This window comes from Thunnus thynnus, chromosome 14 (assembly GCF_963924715.1).
Source record: "Thunnus thynnus chromosome 14, fThuThy2.1, whole genome shotgun sequence".
NCBI classification, from domain to species: Eukaryota; Metazoa; Chordata; class Actinopteri; order Scombriformes; family Scombridae; genus Thunnus; species Thunnus thynnus.
The window spans coordinates 27,490,896-27,512,077 of NC_089530.1; the positions used below are offsets into that span (position 1 = coordinate 27,490,896).

The 21,182-nt window shown below is 39.5% G+C and overlaps 2 protein-coding genes and 1 long non-coding RNA gene across 5 annotated transcripts; 1 reads left to right on the forward strand and 2 right to left on the reverse strand.

Annotated features, from left to right (window-relative positions):
* Window positions 1–41: 41 nt before the first annotated feature.
* eef1a1a (eukaryotic translation elongation factor 1 alpha 1a) lies at window positions 42–7,206 on the reverse strand. Of its 2 annotated transcripts, none has more exons than XM_067610774.1 (8): window positions 6,115–7,206; window positions 4,512–4,666; window positions 3,944–4,123; window positions 3,286–3,582; window positions 2,426–2,576; window positions 1,616–1,872; window positions 1,026–1,260; window positions 42–874 (listed from the first exon to the last, which is right to left on the reverse strand). In XM_067610774.1, exons 1-8 carry the CDS (start codon window positions 6,239–6,241, stop codon window positions 750–752), a joined length of 1,527 nt encoding a protein of 508 aa, XP_067466875.1. In that variant the 5' UTR covers window positions 6,242–7,206; the 3' UTR covers window positions 42–749. The 2 variants fall into 2 exon arrangements, with proteins under 2 accessions (XP_067466875.1, XP_067466876.1); XM_067610775.1 differs by having other exon boundaries at window positions 4,512–4,688; window positions 6,115–6,220.
* On the forward strand, window positions 7,148–12,239 carry LOC137197397 (uncharacterized). Its single transcript, XR_010931418.1, has 3 exons — window positions 7,148–7,233; window positions 11,194–11,576; window positions 12,138–12,239. It is a non-coding gene; the product is annotated as an uncharacterized lncRNA (long non-coding RNA).
* slc17a5 (solute carrier family 17 member 5) lies at window positions 8,709–21,182 on the reverse strand. 2 transcript variants are annotated; one of them, XM_067610778.1, is made up of 11 exons: window positions 21,092–21,182; window positions 16,957–17,150; window positions 15,582–15,815; window positions 15,236–15,323; window positions 14,575–14,661; window positions 13,118–13,236; window positions 12,101–12,262; window positions 11,471–11,603; window positions 11,211–11,358; window positions 10,470–10,560; window positions 8,709–9,521 (listed from the first exon to the last, which is right to left on the reverse strand). In XM_067610778.1, the coding sequence occupies exons 2-11, from the start codon at window positions 17,053–17,055 to the stop codon at window positions 9,384–9,386; spliced, it is 1,299 nt and encodes a 432-aa protein (XP_067466879.1). In that variant the 5' UTR covers window positions 17,056–17,150; window positions 21,092–21,182; the 3' UTR covers window positions 8,709–9,383. The 2 variants fall into 2 exon arrangements, with proteins under 2 accessions (XP_067466879.1, XP_067466877.1); XM_067610776.1 differs by lacking the exon at window positions 21,092–21,182 and adding an exon at window positions 19,031–19,256.

The following is a 21,182-nucleotide window of genomic DNA, read 5'->3' on the forward strand; positions in this document are numbered from 1 at the left end:
GTGTCACACAGAAAAATGACTGAAGACTTCAGCCCAACATGTTGGTTGAAACATGTTTAATGTTGCAAAGAGGCTTGTGCCATCTTACAATAAGGTGCAGTAGCTTATGTCAATATCAACTTATCCAGTGCAAGTGCAAAGATAGCAAAATGCCAATCAAAGTGCTTTAAGAATCAGGTGGCCTACTTGGAGTCCCTCAGGAAGGACAAATTCAGACCATTCATTTAAAATGCTTTTTTAAAGCTTAAACACAACAAATCACTAAGTTCTACTAATCTACTACTCAGAAGAACATAGTTTTAACTTCTTGCCATAGGCTCCTACAGAGCACCATGTAGTTGCAAACAAACACTAAAAGCAAGACAACATGTACCATGTAAAGAGACCAGTACCTGCACTCCAGAGAGCTAGAGAGGTGATACATTAAAATACCTCTAATTGTTCAGTATGTCAATATCAATATCACAGAAAGGTATTGCCATGAATGAAATCAACAGAGCACATTTAAAACTATCCATTTGATATTACATTGTACGTAATGGTAATCTAACCACTGAAATGAAGTCAGGAGTGCCGCCTCAAGGACTAAAGTGTACTAAGTGTGTTTCTTTCCTTCGAATGCTTTTGCGATGCATTGTGATGATTAACCAGTCTTTGATTATTAAGTTGAAGCAGCCAATTGTAGGATGGAGTTGGATGACCGATGTCCTGCCCTGGGAGACCTTGGGGTCGGCAGAGTAGCACAACATTCATTTGTTCCTCTGGGCCTTCTGGGCGGACTTGGTAACTTTACCAGTGGTGGAGACCTTCTTCTCCACGCCCTTGATCACACCGACGGCCACAGTCTGACGCATGTCGCGCACTGCAAAACGACCTACAAAGTGAAGTATAGATGAAGATTTTAGATGATTGTGGCATTAACAGTGGAGATGCAATACATTCGATGGGGATTTAAAGTATTAATGAGTTGTTGGAGGCTGTTAAAATCCCACATGTCCTCTGCCTGTTTTTACACGTGAACTTACCCAGTGGAGGGTACTCAGAGAAGCTCTCAACACACATGGGCTTGCCAGGAATCATATCCACAATGGCAGCATCTCCAGACTTGAGGGATTTGGGATTGTCCTCCAGCTTCTTGCCAGAGCGGCGGTCAATCTTTTCCTTGAGCTCTGCAAACTTGCAGGCGATGTGAGCAGTGTGACAGTCCAGCACAGGAGCATAACCAGCACTGATCTGGCCTGGGTGATTAAGGATGATCACCTACAAAGCAAAGGGTCAACATGGATGACCTATTAATAGAGAGATTATTTCCTTCCTGTCAACAAAGTTCACTGCAAAGACTGAACTGTTCATTGCTGTGATTGTCTTATTTTGACACTGTCAAACGCACTGGGAGTGTGGTACAGTAGAAATTTTGTCAAATATAGCATAATGACCTATTTGTTGATGTCGCTGAGGTAAGATTAAAATGTTTTTTCTTGATATAAAATCTATTTTGATGCTTCATAACAACAAATGTTTTTCAAGACTGAACAGATCTGACATAAGAAAGAGCTGAATGTGTTTAGTCATGCTCATGTTTCATTTCTATTAATAAATCCCTTGCAATGCCTACCTGAGCAGTGAAGTTGGCTGCTTCCTGCGGTGGGTCGTTCTTGCTGTCACCAGCCACGTTACCACGGCGAATGTCCTTGACAGACACATTCTTAACATTAAAGCCCACGTTGTCACCAGGGAGGGCCTCTGTCAGTGCCTCATGGTGCATCTCCACAGACTTCACCTCAGTGGTCACATTGACGGGGGCAAAGGTTACCACCATGCCAGGTTTTAGGATGCCCGTTTCCACACGGCCTACAGGCACTGTTCCAATACCTGAGGAGGTGACGTTCAACACAGAACATATAATAAAGAACATCAAAATAGTTATAGTCCTCACTTGGATGTTTGACCTTAACTGTAGAATTTGTAGAGTTTGACACTGGAAGGCTCTTTTCACATTCATCTGCTGTATTCACCTTAAATCTTAGTTTAAGTTTTAAGATGATTTTGTGACATCAAAACTAGTTTGGAACCACTTGTGGTCCAATGTGAAATTTGAAGTCTCTAGTGCACATACTCTTGAGAATTGCCTTTTCAGTGAAGTAAGAGGCATCTTGCACCCAGTAGCAGAAATGAAAAACATTTGCATATTTATAAGCTTCTTGATTTCTCAATGAGGGAGAAAGACTACTGTATTTTTAAGAATGACTAAATTTAACTATTCAAAACACAGTGTTTTAATATGTTGTAAAACATGTCTATAGGAGATCATAAATGCCCTGGTCAAGAGGCGTTTGATGTGCAATGTCATGGGGGATTATATCCCAATAACACTCTCTCTTATTCCCCAAAGTTTTATCAGTTTCTTAGTCAATGCTTTACATGCCTCCTATCTTGTAGACATCCTGCAGGGGCAGACGAAGAGGTTTGTCTGTTGGACGGGTGGGGGGCTGGATGGCGTCCAGAGCTTCCAGTAGCGTAGTCCCTGATGCATTGCCTTCCTTCCTATTGATCTTCCACCCCTTAAACCACGTCATCTAGAAGAGAAAATAATGTACATTTTAAACTATGTTTACATTACATTGAACAACTGATTGGATTCTTTTGAGCTGCAGTACATTTTCAGGTAACTACTGTTGACCAACAAGCTCCATCAGCTCAATTTTTGTTATTTAAGTGAGACTATGAAACTTTTGAAATGAAAAAAAAAAAAAAAAAAAAAGATAAAATAATAGTCTTCTAACAAATGAGAAGTTGAATTCATCAGCCACATAAGACACACTCTAACTCAAGTCAATACATTGAGAGGTCTTACTGCTACAGCTGTACTTGGTCAGGTGTGACCAGTAGCTTGTGGTGGTTAATGTTAGCAGTTTTAAGCTAGATATTGCTGTGTAACTGACATCTCTGAGTCAGTCTTCTGACTCTATACCTTTGCAACTGTTGCACTACATTTTAGTATGGCCACAGTAGTGCCTGTTCAACCAAAGTTAGAGAGTTTCTTGAGGTACCTGGCACAAGGGCACTTCTATGGTAATTGCAAGAGAAAGGGAAAAAGGATTATTCAATTTCTATGAATGGTGTGACTTTTTTTGTCGGACCGACAGTCACAGCAACTGGTTAGCCTTTGAACTACAGTTTCTATCCCTGGCAACAGCCATATAAAATTAGTATTCAAATTAAAGGCTAGGTACGTTGTAATAATCCTTGTAGAATTTTCATTACTAGTCTTTGTGATCTACTTACGTTGGGGCTGGGCTCAAGCATGTTGTCTCCATTCCAGCCTGATATGGGCACAAAGGCAACGGTGTCCGGATTGTAGCCAATCTTCTTGATGTAGGTGCTCACTTCCTTCACTATTTCCTCATATCGCTTCTGGCTGTAGTTTGGCTCAGTGGAGTCCATCTTGTTGATGCCTACAATGAGCTGCTTTACTCCCAGAGTGTAGGCCAGGAGGGCGTGCTCACGAGTCTGTCCGTTCTTGGAAATACCTGCCTCGAACTCTCCCACACCGGCTGCTACAATCAGCACAGCACAATCAGCCTGAAAATGCAATGGATAAAACATAAGTACTGTAGATGCACAGCAGCTTTGACCATTGCACACATTACATTAGTATTTAAAGTTTGTGTAATTTCAGTAGAATTAGTCAATCAAGATGTGTCATGTCCTCAACAATTAAAAGTAACTAATTTGATCAAAATCTTTATCATACCAAATGTTACCAGCTTGAAATGCAATGAGAACGTATACTCTTCAACATTAACTGATGAATGAACTTGTTGCTACTTGTTTTACTTTAACACTCGGGACACACAGCTTAAGATAGGGATGTAAACTAAATGACCGAACAACAACCATGCCATACAGTATGTAATGCACACAGCGTCCTCATGTTACAGACCTGGGAGGTCCCAGTGATCATGTTCTTGATGAAGTCCCTGTGACCTGGGGCATCGATGATGGTCACATAGTACTTGCTGGTTTCAAACTTCCACAGTGAGATGTCGATGGTAATGCCACGCTCCCTCTCTGCCTTCAACTTGTCCAGCACCCAGGCATACTTGAACGATCCTTTCCCCATCTGAAAAATAAGTGATATAAAGCCTTCTCAAAATGTCCTTTTGTTAACAACAGTTTCCTTGTTAGGGTTTTAATCTCAGCTGTGTTTTTGGGATGTGTAGCTTGGAGTGATGTTCAGGGTATCTATGGTTATTCTGCTTTGCCGATACATAGTTGTGGACATTAAAAATTAAAGTCGAAGTCAATAGTTTCAAGTCAATTAGGTGAAGTGAATAAATGTTCATTCCTGCTTTTTTTTATGTCATTAAATAGACATTATTTATGTCTATTTATTAATAGTTAGCATGGTTTGTATCCTGTGGTTAGAGGCGTGGGAGTCCTGATCTTGAGGAAAGACATTAGTTAATTCAAGAAGACATCATCCTCAGCATCCGCTTGTATCTCCTTACCTCAGCAGCTTCCTTCTCAAACTTCTCGATGGTTCTCTTGTCAATACCCCCGCACTTGTAGATGAGGTGGCCCGTGGTGGTGGACTTGCCAGAGTCCACATGGCCGATCACAACAATATTGATGTGGAGTTTCTCCTTTCCCATGGTGACTGGAGCTGGTTGATGTCACGAGACAGTCTGTTAAAACCAGTATTAAGTTACAGTCATTGGGGTAAACAGATGGTTTGCAGGGCAGTAAACAAACCTTTCACGCACTTGTTATTATGATTTACGGATACTGAAAGGTTTTGTGTGAGCATGTATTCTTTGAGGGTTGAAAAAAATAATTTGTTGGTGGTACAGTGGCTTTTGCATTTTGCAATTTAACACTGTCTGAACAGGTTATGTTAGATCATGCAGCTGGAGATTCAGAAAAAGTATTGCAGCACTAGGGATAAAAACACCAGTAGAGTGCTAATGCCTCCCTGAGTGACTGGCGCAGAAAGAATTTGAAATGACATTAAAATTCTGCACAAGGAGGGAGACATGACTTCATCTTTTTTTAGTTCAGCCCACAAACAAAGTGACTGCACTGTCTGCTCAGTCCTGGATGTGTTTAACTGAAATTACGGAGCATGAGGGCTCTTATCTGGCAATAGATGTTTACATAAGTAGTGTATCTCAGAAGATTAAGGATGGTATCAATGGTCACTGAACTGCGCCAAGCACAATAACCCTCTGCCTCTCCTGCTCTCTATTCCTCTATCCATCCACACCCCTGCTCTCCTCTTTCACATCCAGCCTGCCCACCGTTCCGCTCCGCTCCGCTCTACTGTGCACTGACAACAAGGCTCTGATGTTTCACAGCACCGTGCCTTTTTTCACAGCCAGACTCTACTACGCGTTTCATTCCAAGTCAGAATCCACCATTTTGTCAGGTCTTGTCTCCTGATAGTGTAGCAGCCATTTCTCAGACACTGCAGTGCACTGCACACAGGTTAATGCAGAGGAAGAGGACACATTGTTTGTTGTGAACTGTGCAGGAGAGTTATAGTGATAATCCTGAATAGAAGCACTCACATCCACCACAAAAGTTTTCTTTTGAGTGAGTGGTGATTTATTACACAGTATTCTAGCTGAATCTAGTTTGCACCAGGCAGAAAGGACAGTAGCTTAATCCAACTGTAACATGAATCCCTACTTGATCTTGACCAGACTTGATCAGGTGTACTCAGTGCCAGGGCAGATAACAATTTACATGCGCGTGCAACTCATCCCTAATATATAACGTCACAACAGCTGCCGCAGTGCGCGTCAATGTTCAAAAGATGATAAAGCCGCGGATAATGCGTAAAAAATAGTACAGCGGTAAATATAATGTCTGAGGGATTTAATAGAAATGTTAACCCTCCGCCATGTTCTATCATCTGCCATCTGCCCGCTTACTGGCGCCTGGATGCGTATTCGCTACCAGCCGCCTGCCCTCGTTTCTGCATCACAACAATATTCCCAATGCACTGCGTGGAGACCGAGTCGCTAAACAAAACGCAAATTTATCCTCCTGGTTACATTTTAAAATACACTCTCCCTCCCCACATGCATTATTTTATGTACTTTGTCATACCTGAGAGCTGGCCGGTGTCAGGTTGGCTGCAGGACTGGAGAGGCTGAGGACAGACGCTGATCCGGTTATAGCGCACAGGACAGGCGGGGGTGTTGCGTAATTGCGCGCACCCGCTGCCGTACAGCATCACAACGAGGGACCAGGAGAAGTTGCCGCTAAGAGTTCAACAGAGGACACAGCCATAGGCGAAGAATCCATTGTCGGACACGATCACGTCTGGATATGCTTGGTTCTGCAGATTATAGAGAACAAAACCCCTTTAAGTGTTAAATCAAGCCGCCGAATCAACGTTTTGCGACGAAAATTACAGAGAGTTGTGACAAATTTTGAATACGACGTCAATTTGCAATTGGTGCTCTCTGTTATTGTATTGTGCATTTTAAGTGTTAGTTTGTCATCAGTTGAGGCTTAACAGGAAAAGCGCATCGACATTATTTTTGATTTGCGGTAATTGAAACAGCACATAAAATGCGGGGCGTTATATACTTGAGTAATTGACGTAGGTTACATGGATTTATAGTAGATACAGACTCGGCTTTTTTCAGTTGTCTGTGGGTTGTTCTGGGCGGATAAAATCGCTCTACAAACTGCAAATAATGGAAAGGGTGTGGGTCATAGAGATATATCCAGTTTTTTGATTGATGATAGATTCAGTGGTTGGAAGTCAGGTGGTTGAATAAATGAAGCGTGCAGCATCCTTCATGCGCAGCAGGAGAAGCGCTCATCTTACAGACGCTCCCTAGATGGATTAAAATTAACCTGGGAGCCCAGACGTCTGTCCGCCAATTATCACGAGATGCAGGGCTGCTGAGAAACAGCAGGGAGGCAGAGACCGTGTACAAAAACAAACAAACAAAAAACATTACCTCACACCAGGGAAGAGACGTATTGAACCAGATTTGGCTACTAGGTAATGTCCTTATACAGATGTTTATTTATATTTATTAATTATATCAAGAATCTTAAACATATCTACATTCAGTAAGATTGTGTTTTCCTAGTAGAACCATTTATGAGAATATTTTTATGAGAATGTCTTTGTACATAATTTCAGTAGATGACTGTATGCTGTACTGGAGGTTGATACCATGATCGTCCTTTCATTGAGCCTCCAGGGAGGTGAGATTGAATTATCTTTTTTCTTACATTTATGATCTTATTTCGTTCAGGTGTGAATCACATTGTGTACATAGCTAAGTTTTATTTGATTCTTAAAAACACTCCAGGAAGTACGGTTTAGGTCAAGCTACTCAGACAACTTTATTAATTGTTTTCAACAAGGAATACCATATTAATAGTTCTTTAAAGTAAATATTCCACAAATAAGGAGATGTGTAAGGCTAGTGTGAAGTTTTCCCCCCTCTACATGCAGAACCTAACATAACATATTTAATAAATAGGCTAAATGAATGTTATGGGTTGATAATCATCCAGTCATTGGTTAATTTGTTCTTCTCTTGCACTTATTCATCAGAGACCTAAAGAAGTTATTGAAATGAAAAAGCACATTGTACCTTTAGTCAGTTGAAAGTCTGTGACAGAGGTTATATAATGAAATAATCCAACACAAAATTTGCATTTGCATATGATTTATTTACAATACATGACTGTGATTTGAGACATTTTACTGGAATGTTTACAATGATTACCCTTTTTAGTACAGCGTATGTATCATACAAAAGTCCCTTTATTTTCTGTGTATGGGGGCTAATGTTAAACAAAAATAAGAAAAAGTAACTTAAAGAAACAAATGATATGAGTCTACAGTCCTGAATGGTTTGACACCGTTAAGTTAATGTAATAAGGCACAAGTGCAATGCATCATAAAGTGAGATAATGGTGCTACTTGTTGACAGAAATTACACCTCAGACAAAACGTTTCCCTTGTGGCTTATTTTTGATTTCCCTCCCTATAGTCATAACGTCTAAAGGGACAGGATGCATACAGTATAATACCCTAGTGACTATCACATTTTCGGTTTACCACCAAATGAATTCATTTTAAAATTAAATTTTAGTTTACATTTAAAAATTGAGGACACATACCTCAATGTGGTAGATCAATACATCTGTAAAAAGTAAACAAATATCCTTTTCAATCCCTTTGTCACATAAGATACCTGAGAATTGACACAGAGAGTGCAAATCTTGTGAACAAAGTAATGGTGTGTGTCCACCAGGAACATCTTTACTGTACTTTTTTTTTTTCTTTCCCTTTGTTAGAAAGGTGTAACAATAGCTTAACATCTTCTTAGTGTTACATACTGCTAACATGTCATTGTTACCCATGCTTTCCACATGGATCAGTTAAAGACTGCCACCTAAAATAAAAGATGTGCCTGGTGGACATAACCTGTAAAGACAATACATATTGTTCAAATAAAAACATTTAAAAAATCCCTTCGCTGCACCATACGACATTGCAAACGGATCAGAAATGATCCGTTTGCAATCACATGAGGGACAAATCTCTCAAATAATTTTAAGAAGGCTTCACTGTAAGATGTTTCCTAAACAAGTTGTGTCACAATGTTCTCTCAAAAAAGACGTTAACTTTGTGCGTCTGGTTCGGGATGGCTTTTTTTTGGGGGGGGGGGGGGGGGTGGCACTTAAAACCAACACTTACTGGCACTTAGTTAGAAATTGCAATTGGAAATTTTGTGTCATCCCAAACTTAAGATACACAAAAAACATCAGTCTTAAGAGTGTAGACTTTTACTATGGCAGTAAAACTCAAGTGTTTACTGTGGGTAAAAAAAAAAAAAATCTTTTAAAGCAGAAGTGCTCTGGAGGCAGAAATGACAGTTGAGCCGAGCAAGTTTGCCAACTGGCAAACTGGAACACTAAAAAAGGAACTAAATGGGATTATTTGTCATAGCTTATTTACAATGGTATTCATGATGCGTAACAGTCAACAAGCTCGCTAGCAGCTAACAGCTTCCTCTAACACCTCTTGGAGATGCATATTGTGGTTGTTTGGCTCTGCTCAATTGCCTCCAAAGCATTTCTGCCTCTGCTTCAATAAACTGCAATCTGGTTTGTTCATTACTGTGACTGGAGGCTCATCTGTCAACAGACTCTTAAGTACCCACAGTCACAGTAAAGAACATCCTCAAGGGTATTATGGCTGTTACTCACTGTTAGCCGTGCTTTGAGCATCATCAACACATCTGGAACACATCTCTAGCTGAAATTACCCATTGATTGAAACTTTTCCATTTGATGATTCAGACTTATCAAATGGATGAGTCTGGTACTCTTCTTCAGTCTCAGTCTCCGTGAGAGTAGGATGTGTGGACAGCCCAGGGCTGCACCATTCCTCGGCCAAATATAGTGTAAACTGTCGCCCCAAACAAGTTGATGGCAGCAGCGATGTAGAAGACAATCTGCCATTCTTCTATGGTGTTCTGGAGGACAGTCAGCACAGTTAATGATGAGTAATGAAATAAATAATACACTCACTAGTGTGAGTTAGGTCATTATGCAGTGTATTCTGTAAAACATTTGCACAGTATAATGATATTTCCTAAAATCACTGATGCCCTTGATACAACTGTATAGGGTCAAAATGTTACAATTTGTTACTTCCTGGTTTGCAAAGCAAAACCTGAAGGTTTGGTTTGAAAATATATTCAAAAGATTCCTGTAATTGTTTTTCAGCAACTGTCTACATTCTTTTGGTGACAAAATGGAAATCATGCATCTGAAAGAGGAAAAACTCAGACAATTATCACAAATCACAGGACATCCCAAAGGTTAATTTTGGTTTTCCAGACTGATGATTTAAAGCCAAACATGACCATTGACCTCCATGAGTGGAGCAGATACGACAATGAGAATGACAATGAGCCCTATCTTTATTTTGTTTTAAGCATCTACATAAAACTAAATGTTATTTCTGGAACTGTAAACTGCATTTTACACTGCAGTACCACAGTCTTCTTTACAGAGAAAATATCAGTGATACATCATAATAAGGAGAATGCAACAGCCATCATCAACCCAGACAAAAACACACTGGGCATGTTTGTGTTGCTTTTTATGCAGGACTATGGGTGCCCCCTGGTGGCCAAATGTTAACATGCTAATCCTGTGCTGACTAAACCAATTAGACAGGAAATGGAGCATCAAGCCAAAGGAAGGATACCATCTGTTTAGCCAGGGACACTGGAGGTCACAAGATCCAGCGTGACCTCTGTGTGTGTGTGTCTGTAAACAGCAGCATACATCCTTTATGTGAAAATTAATGATGACCTGATATTTATATGTTGTAGTTACTGCTCTGTTTAATCTCAGGGAATCAAACTCACTGTGCAGACAAGATAATACAGTAAGAGTGAACATGTGTTTCTTACTTCTTTGGTGAGGGCTCTCGCAATGACTGGTCCCACCATACCAGGAATGGTGGCAAAGGTGTTGGTGATACCCAGCAGAATACCAGCATACCTACAAGGATTAATACAAAGGATGTTAAATGCTATGAGTACCTGCTAAATCCACAACAGCTTATAACTTAACAACTTTCACATGACAACTTCATCTATTTACACCTGAAGGGAGATCATTAATGCCCTACTGTGAAACAGAAAGTACCAAGTTGGTGAAGAATATGAAGAAACATTCCTGCACTCTTTGTATTTATGGTTATGGATAAAATCATCATCTTGATCTCAAGAGGAAAAGTTTGATATTACGAAATTCAGATTCTTAAATTTAGAAGCTAAAATAGTGATAAAGGATTACACAATTACTTTTGTGGCACTATTGCCCACAAAGGTCACTTCTGTATCTTTTACATTCAATATCAAGACAGAGAGATAAACAATGTGACGCAAACATGGGCAAAGATCTTCACATCCCCAATTTGAAAAAAGCAACATGTATTTCTCCAAAATGACTGCTAACATTCAAGGAAAACACCCAACTGCTTAAAATATCTTATTCACTATTAAATTATACTAAGAAGGATGGAATTATCACTTGTATATGTGATGTATTTAATCGCCCATAACTTACTCACATTATTCTTATTCTGAAAGGTTTGATAGGACTGATATAGATATTGATAGATAGTGATAGAAGGGAGCAAGTCTTACGAAGGAGCAATGTCAAGGTGGTTGATGTTGAAGCCAGAAGCTGACGCTCCGCCCAGAGAGGAGGAGATGGTGAGGAAGATCACAGCCAAGGTGTAGTCACAGCCGATATATCCCGCCGCTACCAGGAACACCGCCGGCCCGATCATACCTACAGAATCAACGCAACACCGCTGAGAAACCTCTTCAGAAGTAGTAGATGACTTATTCTGAATGTCCAAGTCAAACAAAACAACACAATCTGTGAAACTGCGATTCCTCACCGATGATGGAGAAGGCCTTCCTGACAACGATGGTGCGGTAGAGGCAGGTTTCCCGCAGATAATCGGCGAGCTGGCCACACAGCACAGCGACCACAGCACAGCCCAGGTAAGGCAGAGCTGATAGCAAGCCATTCTGTTGTGGACAGATGGAGACAAGTCACATGCGATGTGAATATTATTATGATTAAATAGTGATATGCTTGTTTCATCACTGAGAAGAACTCATCTGGTGATATATCAGCAGAATAATGCATCATTCTGTGACGCTGAATGCTTTCTAAAGAGTTACTTTTTGATGACATGAGCGTTTTAAGTTCCTGTTTTGGTTTAATCATTTATCTCCCTTTCAGTTACATTCATTGTTACTAATGTACACTTACTGACATTTTTTAAGAACACCAAAAGAACTGGCTCTCACATCCTGACTTTAAGTAGTCTGATTTTATAATCATATAAACCTTAAGTTGCTTATATATGTATTGGCAATAAAAACGTACTAGTAAAAGACTTATAAAGATTCAAATTGTCTTTGGATTTCATCATTTGACCCCATATTTGAATCACTGATTCTGAAAGTGTTTATCTGCACTTCTGAGCCTGAATGTGGCCTGTATGTGATGATGTTCTTACCTGCTGTATGCTGAATCCCAGTATGTCGTTCATGTAGGTTGGCAGCAGGGTGAGGAGGGTGTAGAAGGTCCAGTTGTAGGAGAAATGAGCCACAACGATGGCCCACAACGGTCCGGATGTCACTATGGATCGCCAGGGGATGTAGCCTGCTGATGTGGACAGCTGGGCCACACCGGAAGTAGAAAATAGGGAACAGATTAGGAAATTCTTGATCATTACATAGACATTAAAAACAGACACAATAACTAAATGTGGTCTTATGTACAGATATTACTGGGGAGAGGAATTCATTTTTAGTGAAATATATACAAAAAATTAATCACTTTGTACCAATAGGAACATGTCTTTTCTTGTCATTCTTCTCCATAATTTCACAATCATTTCATTAATTTTTCTACATAGAAGTCTACAAGCTGGTGGAGCTTTAACATTCCTACAGATTGTAGAAAATCAAAGGGCAGACAGAGATACCAGGGTTCAATTCCCACATGAAACGATGAACGCTGCATTAGTGTTCATCATCACTCGGAACATGTACAGTCTTTTTTTTTTGCTGCTGTGCGCCTGAATGTCATCATAAACTGCAGACTCACGGTGAGTGTTCTGACCTAACAGCTGAGTAAGACAGATAAGGGAATACAATGCAGCATGACACTGAGATTACGTAACATCAGTATCTGATAACTGTGCTCGACCGGAAATGTCTGCAAAGCAATAAAAAAGTAAAGAGCAGTACATCACATGTCAAAATGGTAAATTGGGATATAATCTACTATTACATGGCGTTTTAATATAACAGCTATATATTCATTCTCTTCTTTCTTTCAGGACCTAATATATAAAAGTGTTTCATGACAGTTCTTATCAAATCTAATGCAGTTTACAATTTATTGGTCCAATAAAGCGAACATTTCAACTACATTTCATACAATAACCTGTCTTAATTTTCTCTGGAAAAAAACACACCTTGTTTTGTTCTTTTTAGTTCAGGATATACAGTGCAGTGTCTGGTGTTACCTCGTTTTTCAGTGAGTTGTTGATGTAGAGTCTTTCTCGCTCTGAGATCCGTGGGTGAGTGTTTGGACTGTCAAACACAAGGAAGACCCACAAGACGAACCACACCAGGCCAACGCCACCTGGAAACACAAACAAGCAAGCGTGTGCTCATTTTACCACAGCTCAGCACAGGTGGACTGCACTTATCCATCATAAACCCTGAATCAGATGAAAGACTGCACATAGTCAGCAGATGGATTATGATGTTATCACAAGACATTGCATTCGGTAGGTCTGAGCTACTTGAAACTAACTGTCGTCAGCTCAGTGGCTTAGACATGGAACTTAAATTAGCCAGACCAGCAAGAAAAAGTGGGACTGATGCAATGGTTCCATGTGCAAGTCAATTTTCTTGCTAAATCATTATTTCCACAACATAAAGAGTAAAGAGGAACAAAGGAACAAACACTGGAAACGGCTCATCTGAAACTTAAAAACAACACTTCGGTGGTTAAGTGGTATAGGGACAAAAACAATTTTTGGATAATCAATGGAGAGGTCACTTAAGGTCAGAGAAATATGCAAGAGATTCTGAAATACGCATGATTAGCAGCCACTTCATTACACACTGTATTATGTGTATTTTCCCAATCAGAGAAGATGAGACATCATCTATTATGTAAATGTATTTTTATCCAGTGTCGCCCTGATGTGACGTCTCCATTATATATCAGAAACAGCATAATCATGACCTAAAATTATGCTTGTTTAAGTTTTCCTTACTAATGCGCTAATACACCATGTGTTAAAAATATAAAAATTAGTCCGAAAATCCTGTTAGTCCAATCATAAACAAAAGTTCCTGATATTTTAACATTTACACTCAAATCTATCACATTCTCCCTCTTAAACTGCAATTATATTTCATAAACTCCAACTTATACTCTCAAACACTGAAACCTTTGAAAGACAGCTGAAGCTTGTATTTGTAGGTCCTTATTGCTCTTTTTAGAGGTAATTTTTCTTATTCCTTTGGATAATTAGCCAAATATAGATGATGGGACCTCAAGATATTTACAAGAGTTATTACGGATGGTGAAAGCTGGACATGTTTCAGTGATCTAAATGTTAGGTTTTCTAACTTCTAACAATTGTAGGAAGGGAGAAATCCAACATTGAAGAGTCAGAAACATTAATTTCTATGTGAGTAATTGAAAGAAATAGACAGAATTGAATACAGTCACAAAAATGTTTTGTGTAAGGTGCTTGGCTGCAATCACAGACTACTTCGCTAGCAAGGTATCAAGTGATGATGATGGGAACAGATTCCCAAAGGCAAAAGAACTCAAAATAATCAATTCTGACAAAGTATAGGGGTATATTTTGTCCAACAACAGCCATCTATTTTTTTGTGGGCCACCAGAAACTCAGTACTGTAACCACACCCCTCCCCACTCGGACAGTGACGATGTTATTACCAAATACATAGAAGACGTAGGTCCAGTCCTGGTAGAAGCAGATTACACCAGACAGAGGAAGAGCTATCACCGTCCCCAGCTGGGCTCCTGGGATGGACGAGAAAAGACAACAATCTGTATCCTGCAGCAGTCTGAATGCACATAGTGTAACTATTGAATAGTAAATACACAGTCTACGAGTTTACACCAGCGATCATGTGACAGACAGTGTTCAGGAGGTGGCCAGCCCCTTAAATACACAAGTTTTATGGTTAGAAAGATAAGCATGTGAGCAAGGGCCTACATCTTGAGCTGTCACTAAGTATTTGTTTCACTGTTGATTATTTCTTTTAAATAATTGATTAATTGTTCAGCAAATAAAGTAACAGAATATAGTGGGAAAAGTCCATCTCAAGTTTTAAGAACCCAATATGACGTCTTCAAATTGCTCATTTTATCAATCCAACAGTCCAAAGCAGCAAATCTTCACGTTCCAGATGCTGGAAGCAGTGGATATTTGGTACTTTTACTTGATAATTGCTTTCAATACTTTATTAATCCATTATCAAAACAGTTGATAGATTCATTAATTGACTACTCATTTAAAATTGCAACAAAATACATAAACTGACTATTTTGTTAAAAAAATATAATCTCGACAGGAGCCTTTGTGTCTGTGTACCTATGTAGGAAATGGTGAGCAGTCGACTCCTCTCCAGGGGTGGGGCCCATGCGGCCCACATGGTGTACATTGCAGGGAATGTGACTCCCTGAAGACAAACACGAGAAGTACATCAACAAGAGTGGAAGGATGGAGAGAAAACATTTATCCATCCTTACAAAACCATCTGCATTCATTTGTCTGGCCACAAGTGTCAAAACAAGTTCATTTAACTTCATTGACATTGGTTATAAGTAAATACTCCTAATATTAATTTTGGCTGGAGTTCATCTTATGCTTACGGTACAAACAACAAGCTTGCACAAGTCATTTCAACTGCACTGTTGATGTCATCCAGACCGCCTACCTCTCCTATCCCCTCCAGCACCCTGACAGTGATGAGGTAACTTGCACCCAGATTAGCAGCCACAGGGGTGAGCAGCGTAAAAATGACAGTTCCCAGGATTCCCAAACCCAACAGCCACTTGGGTCCAAAGCGGCCGGCCAGGTATCCCCCAGGGATCTGAGTCAGGATGTAGCCGTAGAAGAACGAGCCCAGGATCCAGCCCTGTGTCTCGGAGTCCCAGTCGTACACATTGGCCTGTGAGGGGAGGGGTGACGGCAGCTGTATTAGAATTTATACTACATCAAATATTATTATATGTGCATATGTGTCTCATTAGTCACTCTCTGTGTTTGTGGCACATTGTATGTCTGATACTGTGTCTCCACCTTTAACAGGTACAGCTACTGTATCACACACACACACTTAAGTACAGTAAGTATAGACAAGATTTCAGTTGTGGATCATGTTCGGGCCTTTTTATGTCACGCCTGTGAAGAAGTGATCAGTCAGCACAGCACGTCAAAAGTAACCTAATCCCACATAATAACAGTTACTTTGAGAAACTGGTCTTACATTCACTCAAGTGCATTTTTGGATGATTGTAGCAGTTGTGTGTAAATCAAAACAGATTACATTTTAGTCCCTGTGACTTTATCTGGACATGATGGACCCATGTGCACACTGTAAATTTAACATTTCTGAATGTATGCTTTTAAATGTGGACCCCAGAAAGACTAGCTGTGCTTTAGGGCACAGCTAACGGGGATCCAAAAAAATAAACAAATGAACAAATACCATTAAAAGACACATAAGGAAATGGCTGAATTTAGGCATCTGGCCAGAATAATGTTTGCTTTAGTGTTGACAACTGATATCCAGCAGTTTGTCAGTCTTGGGAAAAATGAACAGTCTCCTGATGTAATTCTGACGTGTGTGGGGTTGTTTCCATAAATAGTAGAAAAATATGGAAAAACATGGCTGTAGCGTTTTATTGTTTTGTGGCACAACATTTTTTCCGAAGGGGTCATTTTAAAGGCTGCCAACACAAATTTAATCTGTGTCAGTCTGAAATGCGTTCTGGTGTGACAGACTGGGCATTTAGAAGGTTTTTAATGGAACAAACAAACACAGGAGGAGGAATGAAAATAAATTCTGAAAGCCTAATTTCTTGTGAAAATTATTTACTGGCTTTTGACTTTTCAGCCCTGGCAGTTGGCACTTAAGTCATTGCCTGTAGTTGGACTGGATTTTATGCTAACTTCAGAGGATGCAGATAGTACTTTCAGGTAGCAAATGCAGTTATCTGAGTGTGGTTCAGTTCAACCATTTTCATCAGAGCTACTTCATGTATGATATCACATGGCCATACTCAAGACACCGTTGCATTCTTGCTCACCTCGTGGTTGTGTTTGGGTCGTACAGGGCTGGTGTGAGCTGGACACACTGAGCTGTGGTTGGTGTTGGCTTGGTGGGTGGAGTTGAGCATCTCCACCATGGCCACGCTGAGGTTGACCCGCAAGGAGTAGACCACAAAGAAGCCATAAGAGGAGAGCAACGCCAGGCCATAGCGTGATGAACAGCATACTGGGGCTACAGGGTGAGAAAGAGAGAGAAATAATGAGACCTGTTTGGCAGATGATACGTTATGTGTGCTGTATTTACCAGTCGCACTTGATGGATAAGGTGTGCTGCAGGTGCATTACATCAACAGATTCTGCAGCAGAGCTTGAGTACTTTACAGTAAAGTGACAGAAAGTAAAGGAAAGAAAAAACATCAAGTAACTTTATGTTTCCACAAAATGGATCTGAAGCATTTAGTTTTCTATTTTACACCTTTAGATAAGTGGAAATGTAAAAGCTCATCACAAGTTCTTTGAACCGAATGCTTCATCAGTTTTTTTTTTTTTGTTACTTATTTTAATCAGCAGCTTAAAAGTTAGCAAAGCATTAATTTAATGCTAATGAAAAAAATTACTGTAAGCTAATCGAAGTTCTGTTAAAGTTGTGAACTGTAAATGTTATTTTCTCTACTTGATAGCTGGTTAAAACTTCTTGTCATGCACCTGATCGACTTGTCATTTCCGTGCTTTACTTGTGCTTCTTATTTTCAGGTCTTGTCCACAGAGTTATTCTAGTAATTCAGTGGTGGAAAGTAACATACAGTACATTTACTCAAATACTGTACTTAAGTGCAATTTTTACATACTTCTACTCTCCTTAAGTATTTCCATTTGATGCTACTTTATACTTTCTACTCCACTACATTTCAGAGGGAAATATTGTACTTTCTACTCCACTACATTTATTTGACAGCTTTAGTTACTTTTCAGATGAAGATTTGACACAATGGAGAAAATAACAAGCTTTTTAAATACAACACATTATTAAAGATGAAACCAGTGTGTAGTTTGGGTCACTTTTTTGAAGTTTTCTTTTAAACTAGCTCCACCTCCAGCAGCTACAACAGTAACATGCTGCTCTAACACTGATGCTTCAGTATTAATAATATAATGATGTCATATATAATAACATATCAGTCAGAGAGACCAAATCACTACTTTTACTGCAATACTTTAACTACATCACACTTATAATACTTATGTGCTTTTACTTCTTGCGAGACTTTTACGTAATGGAGTATTTTACACTGCTGTATTGGTAAGTAAAGGATCTTCTTCCAACACTGAAATAAATGCACTTCAGTTCATGATAAGTCTGTGGAGTTTGCATAATATCCAACAACCCACAGACTTCATGCAAACTGCTGTTACTTCATTGCTCGTGTTACAACTAAAAAACGATGGAAGGCAAATTAAGCTCTACTGACCATATTTAGCAGTTTGATACACTTATTTAACATTGTAAACATGAATTGAGGGTCATTTCAATAAGCTATGTTTAAATAATGCAAACTGTCAAATACAGTCTTGAACAAAGACACTGTAAAAACGTTTCCCAGAGCTACAACCTTCATGTCTTTAAAATCCAGACTTCTAAACCGGTATTTCATGTATTGTCACCACAGGTCAGGTAGTCTTGTCATAAGGTATGTGAGCTCAGAGCAGATGACCAAAAACTTGTGACTCATTCTAAATAAAATGTCAGCATATGTACCAAAGCGCAGGTGTGGAGAGAAGAGTGCTTTAAAAGCAGTTTTATTCACTTGAGTTAACACGACCAAGAAACACTTGCAGTAAATAAGCAGGGGTTTTTGGTATAATTAGAGAAGAGAGAGAGTGAACTGATACGGGCTGGTGCACAATTACATTAACACCTGTACAATTTAATGAATACGTTAATGACTTCGTATTACTACATCTGTTCATGTTTATGTTTAAGTAAAGACATAATCAATTAGAAAAGTTTTGCTTCCTTTCCACTGAACCAGCGCGACATATGTTAAACATATGTAAATTAGACTGGACCTCGCTTATTGTTAGCTTTAGCTACATGGATGTTTTTCCTGTCACCTCTCTGCACTTTGTCGTCGTGTCCCCGGTGTAGCAGCGGTGTGTCCTGCTCGTCTCCCTCCGTGTCCGACCCGTACCGCTCCATTTTTCAGCCAACAGCTGCTGTTTACCGCATTACAGACTAAAATGCTAACGATAACAACAACGACAACAGGAGTAGCAGCGGCACAAAGCTTTGTGGAGCCCCCAGTCAGCTGAGCTCAAGTATACACGACTCGCGCTACTTTTTTTCCTAGGATGGCGAAGTCATGACCCGCCCTACTCTGCCTCTGATTGGCTTAGCTTGATACTCTTACCCTAACTCTAACCAACCCAATCAACGAAGGCAACGAGTACTAGCCAATCAAATGCAGAGTAGGGTGGGTCATGACTTCGCCATCCTAGGGGGGGAAAAGAAGGCACACAGGGCTCATGCTGACTGCAGTCATGTGACGACGAGTCGTGCCAAACCGGAAGTAACGTTGACAGTTGATTTGTTTACTTTTCGAAAGTAATACTTGCAAATCGTTTTGCTCTGCACACCCCGAAACTGTGCCTGTTATCGCCTTTCTTTCTTTATTATGATTATTTCGCCGTTTTTTGGGCGTCTAATTATTTCTGTTTGTCCTACAAACTTAATTTCAACGTCAACAACGTACGTCTTCTTAAGGAGATGTTTGCTATTACTTTTCTTTATTGTAACATCTTTCAGTGATTTTACATACATTTTTTAAAGTAAAATCATTTTTTTTTTATAATTAAAATTTGTTACGACAGTCTATGGGAGGAATGTTTCAAAGTTTAAAAGTGCTAAAGTATTCATACTTCATGGACAGGTGTCCAATGTGGAAATGCTTAACATATTATTGTACCTACAGCGTCACCATGTGGTCAGTTATTACGTGTTTTACGTTTTGGCTAATAATTAATTAACCGTGAGGCGTGGCAAAGCATTTTTTGCACAGTGTATTCCTCCGATGAAGCCGATTTCACTAATATAGGTGACGCCCATTTGCGCCTGGAAAACTTTTCCGCCATTTTGGATTTTTTTGTAAACACAATTTTTGTTCATGCTGACAGATATTTCACCTAATCTTCACCAAACTTGGTACATTACATATTTAGATTATCGCAAACAAATCATATGAGTTCTTTGTCGGGTATCACTTACCATTTGTTTGTAATTGGTTACCAAACTTTTGAAGGCGTGGCCTGATGCCCTTAACGGGCCATAACCCTTCAATTCTACATTGGATTGCAACCAAACTTGGGAATGTTGTATATACATGCACACTGCACAGGTGTGTAACATTTCATGTAATTCTACCCACAGGGTGTGCTACAGTAATATTATAACATATTTTACAATTCTTTTGCCTTTAATAACATGAAAACTTGGTACACAAGTTCTCCACGACAATCTACACAAGATATTGAAGCATGGCACCAAAAGCCCCACCTTGTGGCCATTACTGAAACACCACCATACTACTTATTAACTGCCATATCTTTTATATGTAATATTCCATGTTAACCAAATTCAGCAAAGTTGTACAGAAGGGGATGCTGAACAAGTCCGTGGCATTTGATACAATTTCACCTGTAGGTGGCGCTACAAGATTTTAAAAAATTGCTGCTGGAGCAGCAACCTGCAGCAGCAGTTAATAGCTTCCAGCTCTCACCCACATTCTCTTCAGAAAATGCAAATATAAAGTTATTAGTTAAATAAAGTTATTAATGATACATTTATGGCTGACAACAGAAAAGAATGGGAAACGAGCATACATCATCAATCTTATAAATAGCTATATAATATATACACAGAAAAAAATACACATGCTTAGGCTAAAATGAAAGCTGTGCAACTGTTAATCAGGGTATAATAACTTTTTGTACATGTGGTTTACTTACATGAGATTGAAATTATACAGATTTTCAGGCTCCAGTGAGCAAATCATCAAATTGACATTTCCTCTCATCTCCATTTTAATTACTGGTAAATAAGTTTTGTTTTGTTTTCACACAGAGCAAAATGGACAGTAAAAATGGACAGACTCCTTATACATACACACACACACTCACATGTAACCACAGAATCAGATGATTTGTGGGAATGATGTAACCTTCAAACACAGGTTTGTTGTTGGAATGAGGAGCAGCTCAGCTGTTTGTC